Raw genomic sequence first — 17,178 nt, 5'->3', positions numbered from 1 at the left:
CACACAGCTACCCCTTGGCTGGTGTACATATATATACTTACCTCACCCAGCCCATATAGCATATAGTATACAGCATACTTCGCTACATAAGCACGCCCCTTTTTCCATGTACACTGATCCCCGTTTTCGCGTAATCGACCCCCGCGCCCCCTTCTATATATTCGCGTATACCCATATTCCAGTGCCACGAACCGAGCCCGCCTTTCGCACTATCTTTTTCCCAACCGTCCCAACGACCTTTTCGCACGAGGATATTCGCTTGCGATTTCGAAGCTCTTCGCGCCACTGCCGAGCACCCCTCTCGCCCACCCCGCCATTGTTTGAACACCGTACGAGGGTATTAAGCGAAGTACGAATTTTATACGCGCAATTATTCTAAGCACCGGTCCAGGATAATTCGTGACAAGTGTTAATTTAGCGCACGCAACCTGTCGAGTGTTTGGTTTGGATCAAATCGGCCCCTTCTGGCCCGACGCTGATGCACCCTGAAAATCATATCCGTGACTATTTTCTTTAATCATTGGGGACCGCGTGTAGCGCTACAGGCCGAGTTTGGTATCCTGGCATATGTTATTCTATAGGGTGATCGACAAGTACTTTGACATACTAGACCTAATAGCGGTGAAGATTTGCGCAAACAGAGCAAACTTCTCTGCCGTGCTAGCAGCTAATTTAATGGCGTTCAGTCTGCCGCTCGGCCAATAAACGTTAACGCCGCTGATCCCTCGAGACAATATTCCCGATCCTTCTAGCAAACGAAACCTTCCATACCTTTTTCTTTTCATATTTCCCTCGAACAGCTTCACAGACGCGCACATACGTCCGAGCCATTTTCCAGCGATTTTCTTTCTTTCTTAAAATTTACACGCGTCCATTTGTCCCCGTCTCAAATCCTTGACTACGCGACGCTCTCATTACTTTCTTAACCCTCGCTCTTGCTACCTAGTGCCCTCTGCTCGTTCCTTCGTACACTCTGTACAGTCCGCGACACAAGTACATGCTCGACCAAGTGCTCGAGGTCGCGTATAAAACTTGAAGCCTTTGAGGTCTCATATTTTTACGAGCGTCCAGTCACTAAAGGAAACAAAAGCCTGTGAAGTCCATGGGGTCCGATGCCAATCACCCCCCCCCTCTCTCCCTCCCTCCCACTCTCTCTCCACCATACGAATCCCCATACCTATCCGCAAGAGTCGACCTAACCAACTGGCTGTTTCTCCAAGGGAATCTCAAATCACCGAGATTTCTTTGGTTTTTCTCAATCGAGTGAAAAAGCAAAGCTTTTTCTTTTCAGCACCCAGGGGCTAAAAATACTGGTATTACGGACAGAGCCATGAACGATCAACCCTAACGAGCGATCGTACAATTTCACAGAATCGTGATCTGCCCGAAGAATTTAACAAGGGACACGCGTTGTGTCTCTCGGCGACGTCACACACATCCTTACAATACTTTATACGTCAGTCTCCATACTCTATCTCTCTCTCTCTCTCTCTCTCGTTTACTTCTGTCTCCACAGTTCTCTCTGTACTCTCATTACGGGAACGCTTGGATTCCCAGGAAGGAGTGACTCCACGGGCAGCAGGAAACCTGCGGGTTTGACTAGCGTAATGGCGCGGTACGGAGGAGAGACTATAATAAAGAGACACGTGCCTATCGCGAACAGCCCCATGCCGAGAAGCACACGACCGACTACGAGACTAAGAATCACCAAACGGATCCTTACAATTAGTTTATTGTTCGTCCGGGTGACAATTAAATGGGCTCTGAAGAAAAGTTGGGATCATTTAAAAAATATATATATGTATGCTGTACCTAGGGGAGATATGCGAGGGCTGAGGACTTGCCAGAGGCGAATGGGTCTGGGTGATATCTCTCAAAGTGAATTGCGTATTTACACTGCGAGAGGGATTCTTATAATTATTTTCAAAGAGAGATAAAAGGTTTTTGAGTTGGATGAAACAAAAATTTGCATTTCCCTAATTTCACTTTTCCCAGTCACTTTAGGCTTGTCTGTGTACTGTGCAGCTTGGGAATAACCCGATTTTGTGGAAATTCCAAACTACCCTGATTTTATTGGCAATGTTATTTTTCCTTTTGGAAATGGAATTATTAGAGGTGTAAAGCCACCAGTCGACTACCGTAGCAAGTACCTGTTGTCTATTGGGCTAAATAAATCGCATGGACAGATGTTGCTGGATCGTAAATCAAAGGCTAATAATGGGTCTACCGTCAGTCCTGTAGGATTTTGGATTGAGCAACCGTAATGCCGGCGGCGCTGGAATAAGAGAGACTCGTTAGAGAAATTTTGGAAAAAGCGCTTAGGGCAATTGCGATTGCCGAGGTTTACTCGATATTGACGAATCGGCTGATGATCGTCAGAGGAAAATATGATATATTTTCGGTGTATAGGCAATGCACTGCTTATCATACTTGTACAATATTTACACGTCTTAATTTCGAAATCCCGTAAAATAGATTACACTGTCGAATTTTGTCACACTCTTAATTTATATTAATATAAATAATCGTGTATGTATAATATTTATATACGTGCTCGATGTACATATATGCTATATGTATAATATTTATATATTCGTATTTATATATGTATACTCGTTCGTCTATTTATCCGTTTCGATATATCATCGAATCCGGCAAGAAAAAGTTGGGGAAAAAATTATTATATTAAATATTTTTAGTCGTTAGGTATACTGGTATTTGGGATACGCTATTTACATACGTACTCGGATCCCTCCCGATAATTCGAGAGCTATTCGTTAAATAAACGCGGATAAAAATATAACAATTATTGTTAATTCATTCTTTCGTTCAATAAGTGGGCGCATCTTTGGTCGGTTGGCACAAGCACCGGTCAGTCTTCGGATCTATGTAAGATTATACACACTTCGTATTGGTAATTTACCTTAAATTCCTAACTGTAAGTTCATTTACACTTTCACGTTATTTACACTAAAAGAAAATCGATAAACTCCGACTATCGCCAAATATTTACACTAGAATAGGACTTACGCTCGTCTTGTGGACATTACTATTAGCTATTGTATCGCAGATCACGCCGTCTTTTAAATTTATCTATTTTATCTCCCCTCCCTTTCCCTTATCTTTGTCACTTTTTGATTATATCACTGGACTCCTATTGTCAATTAGAACCCCCGGCGTGACTCGCGTCCAGCGCGAATTTCCTATAAGACTCAATTCAGAATATCGAATCCGATAAGCCAGGATTTATTATGTTGCGTCAACGAAATTTAGATTATTCGAAAATTCTTCATTGACACTCAGCGCCAAGCGATTTTCTCTTGCTGAATGAAAAATGTTTCATACGAATAGTACACGCATTACGTATGATACGCATTCAAGATCTGTTACGTTCTTTGTTCAGAATAAAATAAATTGATAATACCAAGTGTCATAGACTCTACGTATAACGTATAACTGGGATTTTGCGTGTCCAGAATATCGAGCTTTCCCTCGGATAACTTAGCTTTCACTTGACGTATCGTTTATTCCTCTTTTTGGAGAACCGGAAAAGCCGAGGTCATCCTCGAGGGCTTCTAGAGCTTTGAGAAGTGCTAAGTCGGCACCTCGAGCACGGGTCAGTGAACGAATTGATGATGATGTGTCTCATGGTGATGTTGATGTGACGTGGCAAGCGGCGGCGTGGTACCTACCGGCACTGACGCGGCGACAGCAGTTGCATGAGAATGCGCGTGAAGAGCTTGGACAGTTCCTGGACTATATTGTTGGGAGTCTACGATGACGCTGGTGTAAGCCGGCGCTTCCAATGGATGTTCCAGGTGATGATGGGGATGCCGCGGTGCGGTATGATGTTCAGAGTGGCCCGGTGGATATGACTCATGATGAGGTATACCGACGGCGCTCTCTCCGTAGGAATTGTTATTATTATAGCCACAACTCGAGAACATTATGGCTTCCGGTTCGCTGACGTTGGTCGTGGAAGACGAGGATGACTCTAGGAGATGATGATGAGCGGGATATCCTGGTGGTAGGGAATGGAGACCCAGGGGACTTGGTAGATGCGTGTCGGAGGTGTCCGAACTGCCACAGGAATTCGAGGATGCCGAATATGGCCTCTTCTGTTGATTCTGAGGACTGTGCTGCTGCTGCAAGGTGGTCGCCGAGTACGGTCTCTTCCTTTCGCTCTGAGAACTGCTCTGATGTTGCTGCTGGGTCAGGCTCGAGTACGGCCTCTTCCTCTCGCTCTGAGTACCAGGCTGCTGCGGATGGATGGTCGCCGGCGTGTGGCCATGATGAAGTAGCTGAGGATGCTGCTGATGGTGGAAAGTCGACAGAGAGTCGTGATGTATACCTGGATAAAAAATCAAGGTGAACGATAAACATAACAACTGGATAATCTTTCGCAAAGATTTTTCCCCTCGAAAACCCTTACCTCCATACTGATAGAAGAGATCGGCCGGATAGTAAGCCTCGTCCTCGTGGCTGGTACTATTGGCACTCAGTGTCGGCGCATACGTCGAGGGTAGGTATTGCACGTAATCTGTTCCAGGATATCCGGAACTGTCCGTGTACTCGGTATCCGGTGGTTCGTTGGTTCTTCCTCTATAGGGCGGAGTAGGACTATGCTCGGCATCCAGATCGTGACTGCTTCCTGTTCCCGAGACACAGGTCGACAGGGGCGCACTCGGTGGGTTGCCGGGACTGGACGATGGAAACTTTTGCTCCGCATTGAGTATCAGATCAGCAGACTCCATTTCGGACAGCACGTAGTTCACGGACACGATGCAATGGGGTCTGGAGCTTCGTGAATTGTGGACTATCGTGGCGTAAGACTGCATCCACACCCAGCCGCCGGTCCTCGTAAGGAATCTGTAGTACCTGGTAGTGACTTGGCCCTTGGATAAGACTGCCGATCAGAAAATAAACGAAGCCACTGTCAATATACTTAAGGAAAAAGTGCATAAAGTGAAAATCCTTTACTGAGGTCGGGCAAAGAAAAATTTTTCTCCGGGAGGTAAAGGAGAGGAGAGAAAAGGAATATAAAAAGAAAGAATCTCTCTCCCGGTATCCCGTGCCGAACATTAGTGGCATTATGTCAGGCTCCCTTCGAGTTACGTTCGTGAAACTGCGAGTCTGTTCAAACAACGATAGCAGTAACAGCTCCTCCTCCTTCCCCCATGTCCCTCCAGTCCCTGTCCTCGTCCTCGCGGACTCGCACCCGACCCTGTACCTCCATCCCTGCGTCCCTCTCTCTCAAACCCCCACGCGACCCCTCCTTCTCCTCCCGGTCCCTGTGTTCCCTCTGTCTCACTCTCTCGCTCTGCGGTGCGCCCTGCCAGCATCCCAGCGTGGCTGCATAGTTCAATCAATAATATACACAACCCACATGCACGTAATACGTAGCAGGTAGATACTTAGCCCGGAATACAGATATATAAGCGTACAGGTATAAAAGCACAGAGGTACAGAGAGGCCAGGCGAAAGGCTCGTAAGGCTGATGCAAAGCCTGCAAAATACAAGGTACCACCCGTGCGCCGGAAGGAAGAGAAGAGTTCTCAGAGTAAAAGGGAGAAAGATGAAAGGACAGTACACGAGTAGCCAGAGTGTTAAGCAGTGTCAGCTGGTTTGAGCCGAGACGTTTTCTCGAGTGGGTAACCCTCAGAGATCGTGGACCCTGGAGGACGTACTCGGTGGGACGTACCGCAAAGCCCCGGCGTCCTCTCAGCTCATTTCCAATACCTTGACCAGCACGAAGGAGCGATCGAAAGTCGTAAGGAACACAAAAAGAGGGCCAGTACTCACGTATTCGATGAGCTTGTTGCATCTGCATCAGGTCGCAGCCATGAACGTATCGATAGAGCGTCTTCTCAATGAGATCCTGAGGCTCGTAACCGGTGAGCTGGGAGACCCTGTAAGAAAGTGTCAATTTAATGCTTTAATATTAAAACACAGAAAAGCGGAAGAGAAGGAACCAGCCGACGTAGCGGAGAGCGGTAAGTTGCGGATGAAAAAAAAATGTCAAAGTGCCAATCGATTTATTCAGCCTGTGTACAGAAGCGAGAGCAAACGTAACGTAGGTGAGCATCTATGTGCATTATAAATCTATGGATATATATATAGATATGCTTTACAGCACATGGTCATTCCCAGTCGGGATATCGTTGGGTTTGCCAACAGCGGATTTTTATTTGTCTCCAATAAAACAAAAAAAAAAAGCACACAGAGCTCTCGTAACACGAGACTGATTTTAATGGCTGGCACCAACTCCCTCCCACTGAGCCACCTACTTCTCTTCGACCTCCCCCCCGCCCGACGTTCCTACTTCAGCTCACGGTCCCTCCTGACTCTTTTCTTTTTTTTTTTTCTCTATCGAAATATTAATGGGTGCAACCCAACACCGGTTTGTAATTACATCGAAAATAAATTCTCCCGGTTCACCCTGTTCTTGCTACTTGGTTCAGCCGCCGATTGTGAATCTCCCTTGAGGACGCGTCTGGCTCTTTCGCCTGTCCCACGGAAAAATTGGACTTACCTAGCGTCTAGGAATATAAGCTTGAGATCCAGAGACGCCCTGAACATGAACATGTTCTGATGCAATTTTATCTCCGTTATCGCGCTCGGCGGTAACGAGTGACCCACAGCCACGAGGCCGACGTTCTGTATGCAGCCCGTGTCCTCGTATTCGGATCCCACTGGGCTCGGCAGATTGAACTGTTTCACCTTCAGGTATCCCGAGCAGTGTATCACCTGCAAGAATTATAGACAAACATTAGGTATAGCACGAGACCATATATGTATATTTCAGCTACGGTCCATCGGTAGCTGCAGCTGCGGGCCAGAGTCACTTGCAGATGCAAGAGACAAGTGGCGCCTCTCGACTCGCGAGGCGAGGGCGAGAAGCGTAAAGAACACGCGCGGCAAATTACCAATTCGGTGGTAATTGAATAGTCAATGAAAGAAAAGTGCGTATAGGGTGACAAAGGAGAGCGGGCGCGTAATTTGTGAAGCAAATCGTGCATCGTCACGCGTGTACGCGCATTCCGGTGCACATGTGGCTTCGCGGTTGGATAAGGGCGGAAAAGAAGAAAATTAAAAATTAATTTGAGTCAAGGGTACCTCGGATACGCTCGTTTGATAAAATTATACTTCGCGGAGAGATCGTGTGTGCGTACAGTCAAGTGAATACGTCACGTGTGAGCATATGGATGAAATGACAGAACACGCGTGTAATCTATATGGGAATACCTACCCGCGTCTCCCGCGTGATTACTTGCTTATATGTATACTCGACGGCTCGGTTGCTCCCCATGGATACGCGCAGAAAAGCCAACTACGCTTTTGGCTTTGTACGCTAAGTGCCATACAAAAAGTACCCCTCCGCTTGGTTAACAGCTTATAGGGGGTCGGCATTCATGACTCTGCCTAACGCCATGGGGTTTTTGTGTCTGCGATTTCCTCGAGGACCATGGTCAACCTAGCGTTGCGGCTCGAGCGAGCTATTTGCCAAACACACTTATTTCTTTTGATGGGGCCGCCGGAGGGGGGATGGAGTTTCCCTCTATCTTGGCTTCTATATCCCATAGCGTGTCGACGCAATTATCTTTTCACGCTGTTAAGAACAATCGAGGCTACGCATTGGATACTAAAGTTCGCACAATTGTTCAGGATCGTAGACACGCTTAGTAAGAAATACATTAAAAATTGCACAACTGTCGGCGAGAATGGTAAAGTGCGATGCGCGAAGGAGTGAGAGAAAGAGAGAGAGAGAGAGAGAGAGAGAGAGAGAGAGAGAGCTAATATTGTTATTAGAGGGATGCAGCGAGAGGCAGAGAAACGAATTTGAACGGTGCGCGCAGCTACCTGGTGGCCGTTTTACTTATGGACTCGGCGCGTGACCGAGACAATGCTGTCCCTACTTAGGCAACCATCCCTTATCTTTTATTGAGTATTTATATTTTTATTCGTTTTACGATTTCCTGTACCGTGAGCAAGAGCAACTGTTATGCTAATGCGAAATCGGCAAAACTTCACACTAGTCATCCCTATTGCCTTCGCTCTCATTGTTCAGCTCGACCAGGAGGAAGTAGCCAGGAGCATTGTGGAAGCCAATAAAACAATAATCTGTTAGCGTGGCTTCCGAATTTACGTAATAGAAATTTGCGGTCGTCAGGGACTGTTATTGACCGTTTCCATGGTTACCTTGAATCCCGCGGCCGTCAGTCCGGCGTTCCTCTTGGCGAGGACGCACTTCATCCTCAGGAAGAAAACGCGCTCCAATTCGATTTCGCCGCGGGCGTTCGCCGCCGGTAAAGGAAATCCACCGTTTCCGGAAGACGCGTGACTTAGACTGAGAACAGCCGCCATTTCCTCGTGGTCCCATTGATGAATGTATTCGTAAATGCTATTTCCGGTTAGTTCCACCTGCGATTGAATACGGAATTGACGTTAGTAAAAATATTTTACAATAATTATATAATACGGATAAAATTAAAAATTTGGGAACGTGTCTGACCTGCGAGAGACCCAGATGCACGCTGGCCGTTTCGCTGATGTACATGATCTTCCCGTCGGGCGCCACCACGAAAATGAATCCGTCCAAAGTCTAAAAAGTCAAAATTCATACTGACTCGTGGCGTTCGTTATAAAGATAAATTGCAGTACCTAAGAGGACTAAGGATTTTGATTTTTCAATTTTACAAAATTTCCATCTTACCGGAGGACAAGACAGGCAATTACTTACTTGTAAGAGACATGATCCCAGCTCCTTGATGCTGGCTTCGCGTGGGTTGCTCGGGGGTGGGGTCGCGCCCCAAAAATCTCCTAGACCTGAAATATTTATCAGTCATGTTAAAAATGGACCGTCGCACGTATCGGGTTAAAATTAAATATTTCCACGATCACCCGAATGAAAATAGGTCACTGAATTTTACATGCGGTACACATGGATATTTTTCATACGTGAATATTTTCCGCCACATATGGCTAAGCCTTTTATGCACGCGTACGTGTTCGTGCATTCATTACGAATAGCACCGGGAATATAGTATAGGAGTTCCGAGTAAAATTGCCTGATTAATAGTCTTTCCTAGGATTAAATAATATCAGGCACTTTGGTGATAATCATTAACCAAGCGGATTACTATGATTGGGTCTATCGATCTTGTGGGAATCATTACATATTTCATACACCTCGTTACCAGTGAAATGCGATGTTGATAAATTGTCAATATTAATATTACCGAGTAGTCGCAGTAAATGCAAGTTATCAGTCTTTGCAGAATTAACCTGAAGCATTATTTTTATGGCGTTTTTTCTCTTCGGAGTATTACACATGACGTTTCTTTTTTTTCTAGCCAGAAAGACTATGAAAAATATATAAAGAAGAAGGAAAGAGGATCTGGTGACAGTAACACGTGAAATTTCATTTGTCACGTATTCCGGGGCACGCTTTGCTCTTATCTGATCGACCGGAGGCTGGACGGACGTCTGAATGAGAAAAATCTTGGAATTTATATTGAATAACACATGCTCGGACTATAGGATGTTTGGGAATGTCGACGTTGAGATTTTTCGTAAAATATTCGAAAATATATCAACATATAACATCGGAACTTCGTGAACCTGAAATTTGTCAAATTTAATTTTTTTTTTTTTCTAAATTGCCAGAATTTCAGGAAGACATGTCAGCCAAAAGAAAAAAGGTAAAAAAGTTCGTGAGACTTAACGATTCGGGAAATAGGGTATACGGAGTGGCAGGGGTGCCGAGACGTTTTTTTTTATTCACTTCTTTTTTCTTTCCGTGAATAAAGACGCGCCTTACCGTAGAGGGATGCAGCCACTTGAAATTCAATTCGCCGATCCCTCGCGGGGGCTATTGTAACACTATAACAGCCCCCATGCTTTGCTTACAAAGCACCAGGGCTAACAATGCATTAAGTGCGCAATCACACCCATCTCATCCGATACTATTTGCCCTTTGCGCGTAAGTGTCTGGTCGTTGAATTAACAAAAGCAGACATATAGAGAGACAGAGAGAAAGAGAGAGAGAGAGAGTAGCAGGTATCTATCTTATCGACTAACATCGATAGGCTAATTGATAAGGACGAAAGAGAGAAAAAAACTATTTTTCGCTTACCGTCCGGAAAGAGCTCTCTGAGCTTCAAGTAACTCGTGGTCAATCGAATTATGCTGGCCTTGTCGAGCTGCGTCGTGATGGCCGCCGGAAGCGGAAGTAGCTTAGCAAGCTCAAAGAACTCTTGATTCTCCTTCTCGCGACGCGTTCGCGCCGCGTTCTTGCTTTTCTCTTTCATCACAACTTCCTGGGGACCGGACGAGACCAGGCCACCAGCGCCGATTATCGAATTCTCTTTGTGATGTTGGTGGGAGCTCAGATCCACGGTGTCTGAAGTAGGACTGCTTCCTGAAATCAAGATAAAGATCCAAGGTCCATTAATTCATTAATACTAAACGTAAGGTATATCGTTCATAAAAAAAAAAAATCATTCCCGTGCGTCCCGGTAAAACTTATGTCGAATAGCCAAAATTACGAAAATCGCTAAGAATATAATTGATCGACAAATCGCCCTCGGACCATACTGTTTAATGTCCAGCGCGTGGGTGGGCAGCCCTTAAGTCGCACGGTAGGATAAAGAAACGTTATCGAAATGGATACAGCAATAATACGAATCGGAATTGAGTTATGTTTCCATGGCGTAAAATGATTGCTATCGGTATACATACAGGATGAATTAAGTTAACTGCGCTACGCCTAGTGTTTGCCTGCTCCCCCTTACAGCGTTTCTTTATTATAGAGCTTCGGATATATCTGTCGGTAAAGAAGAACCAGTTACCGATCGCGTCGTCTCGCCGGTACACTACGGCGAGTAAACATTGCACCACCCAGAAACAGGATAGCGCTAAGAGCAACGTAGATTTGCGTAACAACAACAACGAAGCGACCCCCTATGTACGTGTCTCTTAGTGATACCCAGGTGTATCGGGATACCAAGGATCTTGGGATGATCCGTAAAGTTCCTGAGTCAGTAAAAAAAGGATAAATTAATGTCACAGAAAGAGCGAGAACGAAGCTGCTCGTTACACGGATGCAAAAAGCAAAGGGAGCAAGCAAGCCGTCATTAAAGTGACGCCAAGAGAGCATTCTAACGACGTACCTAACCATCCGTGAGACTTCTCACGAATGGAAATTTCCATTGAATAATGCATTTTTTTACATCGCGGCTCCAGCAGTCGTGCGGAGACACGAACCGTCTCCTATTGTTTCTTGTTAGAGCAGCGAGACGACCGTGTACCGGCGTGCAGGAAAGGTTTCGCGGTAGTGCGGAAGAGCCGCGTACCCGCAGTGCCATTCCGCATCGCGGAAACGCAACGATACCAAGAAACGACCAGGCGAGAATAAAGGGTCGCGGGTTGCGCAAACGGCGTCAATGCCGTCACTCGTCTTTCGTACCGGCTGGCCGGGCCTCGTCTCTTCTAACCTCTTTAGCGTTGCTGGTGGCGGCAGCTAATGCAAGCTTCTCTTATACGATTACGACTACACCCGTTTCCCGTTCCGAGAACAACGCGGTAAGGTTGGCCGCCCTTATTGCACTACCGGGAAACTCGCAAGCTCTTCCTCGCCAGAAACCGTCTCCTCTTTCTCTAGCACGATTTCTATAGGCGAGAAGAAAACAAGCCAACCGTCCAATGACGTCACGCCGCGTTTGTTCTAACCCCGAGACACGCGTTACGACGAAAATAAACACTGATAAAATACAATAAGATCATTATGGCCTGTCCGGTTTGATGTGGGATCGGTCGTGAATACCTTTGTGCGCAGCCTGCCTTCGCCTCCAACTGTTGATGTAGGGATCGCTGTTCAGGATCGCGCTGCCTCCGCGTCTCTGATTCTCGATCATGGGTGCCATTTTGGTTCCGGACTCTTAATGACTTCATAAACTCCCCTCGCGACGCTTGATCACATAGGTATACTCGACACACGTCGCCACTGGATCGGAGACACTGAACGTTTACGAACGTCAAAATCGATTGTCGATATCGACAAGAGAAATACGTGGGCGAGCGGAACAGGTGTGAGGATTTCGGAAACGGGAGATCGTATCTTCTTTTCTCACGTCTGAATGAATCTTCCCGCTTCCTCAAGGCACTTAAACAAATATATATATGTCAAAGCAGGAGCGCACCAGTCCTGCTCGGCAAGTTGCCGCTGGCACTTCAGTTTCGACGACTGTCTGTTCCTGGCACTCGGAGCGGGCTTGAGCGTGCTGAACTCACCCCCCATGTCGTTTCTCCTGGTTGGCGATAGGGTGGTACGGCGAACGGGGACGAGGGGATCTGAGGTGGGGTAGTCAGAATATAGGAGGTACCCACCCTTATTTTAAGCTCCACCCTCAGCAGGGTCAGTCGCAACCGGAGAGCCTGAACGTCGTCTGCGTGTGGACACGTGGGTGGGTTACCTAAGCTTGAGGTCTGCTAGGTAAGTGTAGGTTGTTGCTTTCTGAGGTGGGGAGGAGTACGGTGAGAAGCTGAGGTCGGGGCGGAGGGGGCCTGCCGGAGGTGGCTGGTAATAGTGCAGGACGGAGAGGCTCTTGGGAAAGCCCCAGGGTGATTCCCGATGAGGTAGGAACAACGGGTGGCAAAATCGAAAGTAAAGGCGATTGCTGGTGGCTCTACTGTTCCGTTGACGAGCGCCCCAGGGTTCCCCAGCGCTAGTTTATATGCGTCTTTGCTGGTATTAAATACACCCCTAGGATGGCCATAAAATCGAAGGATTTTCTCAGCACTCGCCTTTCGGAATTGTCCGATCTTTTCATGTCGTGACGAAAATACGGAAGGAATTTTGACAAACGGAAAATAGTCGTTGAGGTGAGAAAACGCGTGAGAAAATCAAGGGAGGTCGGATTCACGAATTTTCGTCCAGATTTAAATAATCGTGCTTATCGGTTCTTCCATGTTTTTTTTTTTTTTTTTTTTTTTTTTTTTTTTTTTTTTTTTTTTTTCCTAATTAGATTCTCGCAAACAGGTTACAACCTGACTTTTACAACGTGACCGATATGCCAGCCACCTTGCGGACCTCGGAGGTTCTCGACGTGCATTACTGGGAACATGTGTTCCAAACGTGTCGACCTGCGTGAAAACCTGCCGGGAACCCATAGTGAAAATGTTTACAGGAAACACGTGGTGCTGTCAATTTCGACTGTCCGGTGTTCTTGCACCTCGCACCGCACCTTTCCACTTTCGAGCTCTCAGTTTTAAGTTTCGTTAAGGTGCATTTCGCGCAGGTAGACAAATCTAATACGAAACATGTGTTTTCCTTGAACCTTTCACCGTTTACCAGCATTCCCAAATACGTTTCCCTGCTTCTTCGCTCTATACCTTTTCCTTAAGACTGGAAGATATAACGGTGCGACAAAACCCTCGGCAGGGCCTTTGCGCACCACGTGTATCTACTTGGACTGTTTGTTTAACTTGTTTCGGCTGGCAACAATGGATGCCTCTCGTAGAAGGTGCACCGACGCTTTTTCACCTCCAGGTGTGATTGCGTGACGACACTTGAAACTTGATAGCGCAATTGATGCACCGGAATGCAGGACGACATCGCGATGCACCGAACCTGCAGTAGGAAGCGACTGAACGTATCGAGTAAATTGACTAAAATATCAGATCAATCCTGATAGCCAAATACAATTTAAAAGCCAATCACTCTGCCCGCTGTCAAATAATTAACCGAAGATTCCATTTAATCGTGGGTTTAAGCTGAATACCCTGGACATTTCCAGAACATTCTTCCACTCGCCTACATTGAAATTCTTAGAACCACGAAAACACGTGTTAAAAAGGTAAAATTAAGTATGCTCACTAAAACTGACTATACGACGATAAGTACCAAAATAATAAGAGCACGTTAAAACAGAGATAAACAAAACAGAAAAAACTGCTTACAATAATAACAATAACGCCTCAACATGTATTCCTGAAAAATCATCCCCATCTTGCGCATATCTTCACCAAACAAGAATTTCGCGAATCTCAAACATTTCGGTACATGAAAATTTCAACCTCCACCAACCCCCTCCATTTCCCACGCATCAAGCACAAAATCTAAAGAAATACCCTAAATCCAAAAAAAAGATTTTGAACTCAAACTTTGACTGGTCAAAAAAAAATTTTCACGAGCCTCAAAATAAATCATTCGATTTGCTCCGTTGTCAAAGAGTTCAGCTTTGTGGGTCAGCCCGTCAGACGCAACAGTGATACCAGAATCCATTCGTGCACAGTACATGCATATATAGTCGCAAGGCAGTACACACCGGTACACAGAAGCCGTGGGTGATCCTGGCGTTAAGGGGGGGTGTCAGATTTTGTCTAGTTCGTGACCGAGTGAATGGATGCTTCGAGGGGCGCGAGTCCGCAACTCTGTCGCGGCTTAACACGCCTCACCTACATTCGTCTCGTTCCGTTCAGTTTCGTTTCTCTGGAGCAGCGTACTACCAAAATCCTCTCCCTCGTCGCTGACTCGCAGTGACGTTACCGGTAACACCCCTGCAGTCCCTCATCCACACCCCCGGCACGAAAGAGACAGAGAGGGTCTTTGGTACCTAACACGCGCGATTCATCATCCCGAATAGCTCACTGGAATCCGTTCGGTTATTCTTTTCGGACAGGGTGCGTGTGCTCGCGCATTTTAACACGCCGGAAGGTAAGGGCTTTCCTCCAGGTCTTTGCTGCTCCTGAGAAATATCTATACATAGATTGGGATAGGTCCAAGTGTCTACACTTTTTGCCACCCCCCCTTTCCCCCCTTTCCCCATATTTTGTAGTCGTCAATGCACATTCCAATGGAATGTAGCAACTGGGAACAGCATTACTTCTACCTACTCGCGTATACCGATTTCATCCAAAACAATCGTCCTGCGTTCCGGGTGTTCCTGGGCTCTTGCCGTTTTAGCCTTCTTCGTCAAGAATTTCTTCTCGAGACGTAAACGAAAGAAAATCGTGAAGCGGATGGCCCAAATTATTAGCATACTCCGTGTCCTGGCATTCGGCAGGAAGTTTATGCCGAAAGACACCGTATAGCTCCTATAGTCTCTTCCAGATACGTAACCCCCATCGTACTAAAAGAACAAACAGCCGAACATAACCTATACCTCAACCCCTATAACTTCCCTCGTACATCCACGGATACAAACTATTTCGCTCTCGCTCCTAGTCGTTCGCATATCTTCAGCTCTCTCTCTCTCTCTCTCTCGCTCTCTTAGGTTTTATCGTCTCAGCCAAGAAATCCAATTTGTTGTTTGCCACTCCACGTTATGAAAGGGACGACTTGAGCAATCGACTCGTACGATACTCGCGTGACGTAACGTATGAATTTACATCGACGTTCGATCCCACAAGTGGAAAAAGTCATTCCCCACGCTGAGCAACGGTAACAAGTAATTTTCGAGATATCGAAAGTAGTGAATTTTCAAAAATATTTTAAAGCCCCATTCACACTGCATCCACCTACGAACGTTTCGCAAACACTGAAAATAATACACGAATCCCCATAGTATATTCAAAAGGACAAAATGTACACATATAAATTTAGTGAATATTTCATATACCGCGTGACCTATTCTTATGCATCGGTCTCTATGTACCGCCACATAGAAAATGCCGGACTAAATCCGATGGAACTTGGTCCTGTACAGCTAACACCATTAAAGCTCTTACAATCCCGCTAATTCAGTTAATCTACGTGCTTAGCAAAAACTCGCGCGTCCAACGTATCAACCCCTACAGCTATATAAAAGATAAACGCCGTAGACACGCGCGAGCAGAGGGAATCTCCGGTCCAGGGAAGGAAACCCGAGAGAAATTACGCACGTGCGTACACAGGGTGCGTAACCTCATAGGCGTACGGAATGCACGAAATAATAATGCACGCAGCTATAGTACTGGGCTCGGCTGAACGGCATCAGGCAAGGGAGCACGCGTAAATCTCGACAAATATTATCTCTTAGGTCTCGTCGTACGAGCTTGTACTTATTAAATAAAAAAAAAAACAATAAACGATACCAGGCAGCGTTATTCATATTGAAATACAACGAAAGAAAAACGTACAAACAAATGAGAATTTCAGGTGAGAATTAAAAAAAAAACGAAACCCCTAAATTGATACGACCGATCGTTAAATATTTTTTTGACGATTCCGAATAGCCCCCCTGCCGAAGTTAAAAACCGCGTTGAACGCTGAACGGGTCAGGGTGAGCCTGCCGTAAGAAAGTAAACCGGGAAGCATGTTCCCCTTGCATTGTGCTGACCACGTATGCTTATGTCTCGTCGGGCTGAGCCTATCTCGGATCGAGCAGCCTGTCGTGTGGGTAGCGGCGGTCGTGTCGAGTGTGAAGTGTAGACGGTACAGGAGGCCGTGGCGAGTCGTCGGAGTGGCTACACTACGTGTCCCGCTTACTTACAATGTCGTTCGTTAAACGCAACAAACACGAGAGCGCGGGTGGCGCGGAGTGCCGGAGGGAGGTGGCGGAGCCAGAGAGCCGGGTCGGAGGAGGATAGAGGCAATGAGAGGGAGTGAGACAGAGAGAAAGAGCAAAATGATCCGAGAACGCGACGCGTAATCCTACACGTTGTTGCCCGAACGGACTCCCCCATAAACGGAGCGTAGCCATTTTTGCAAAACGTTTTCCATGGCGCTTTGGTCTCGCTACACTTTTCTTCGCTCCGCAAGTACGAGGAACAAACGATTTACGTATTTCTGTCATCGGAGCCGCGAAACTGTTGGAATATCGAGTCTGGTTAATAAGCGTGTAGGAGGAGCCGTAAGAGTGCGCAGTACGACCCCCCTCTTGCAGGGATGAGAAATAACAATTAGTGTAACAGCAAATCCGCCTCCCCTCGTCCCACGGTGACACAGCCTAACGACCCTCCATTCAAGGGTCAAAGTGTCGCGGGGGTGCGGAGACGCGTGTGCGTCTTCCTGGTACGTGAGGGAGGAGTCTCTATATATATATATATATATATATATATATATATATATATATATATATATATATAAGTCGTATAAGCACACACGAAGAGGTTCCAGGATTATGAGATACAGGATGGGGTTGACGGGGAGTGAGGAATTCTCCGGCATGCATGCTCGAGGGGTCGAAGGGGGGGGGG

The 17,178-nt window shown here is 46.3% G+C and overlaps 1 protein-coding gene across 7 annotated transcripts in view; it reads right to left on the bottom strand.

Moving 5' to 3' along the window:
• Positions 1–2,375: 2,375 nt before the first annotated feature.
• LOC107263243 (single-minded homolog 2) overlaps positions 2,376–17,178 on the bottom strand; it is a 21,745-nt gene continuing 6,942 nt past the window's right edge. For 5 of the 7 annotated variants that reach the window (XM_015730224.2, XM_015730226.2, XM_025080626.1 and 2 more), the window contains exons 2-9: positions 10,136–10,420; positions 8,741–8,826; positions 8,513–8,602; positions 8,200–8,421; positions 6,533–6,747; positions 5,803–5,909; positions 4,433–4,906; positions 2,376–4,351 (exon numbers count right to left, since the gene is read on the bottom strand). In XM_015730224.2, the coding sequence (XP_015585710.1) occupies positions 3,618–4,351; positions 4,433–4,906; positions 5,803–5,909; positions 6,533–6,747; positions 8,200–8,421; positions 8,513–8,602; positions 8,741–8,826; positions 10,136–10,310 (2,103 nt within the window). In that variant the 5' untranslated portion in view covers positions 10,311–10,420 and the 3' untranslated portion in view covers positions 2,376–3,617. Of the gene's footprint in view, positions 4,352–4,432; positions 4,907–5,802; positions 5,910–6,532; positions 6,748–8,199; positions 8,422–8,512; positions 8,603–8,740; positions 8,827–10,135; positions 10,421–11,824; positions 12,916–16,319; positions 16,438–17,178 lie in introns of those variants that run through there. The other 2 variants (XM_025080627.1, XM_015730222.2) reach the window with 2 other exon arrangements.

Source organism: Cephus cinctus, unplaced genomic scaffold (assembly GCF_000341935.2).
Source record: "Cephus cinctus unplaced genomic scaffold, Ccin1 Ccin1_scaffold0143, whole genome shotgun sequence".
Classification (NCBI taxonomy): Eukaryota; Metazoa; Arthropoda; class Insecta; order Hymenoptera; family Cephidae; genus Cephus; species Cephus cinctus.
Note: the sequence above shows the minus strand (reverse complement) of the source record. Positions and strands in the feature narration are given on the sequence as shown.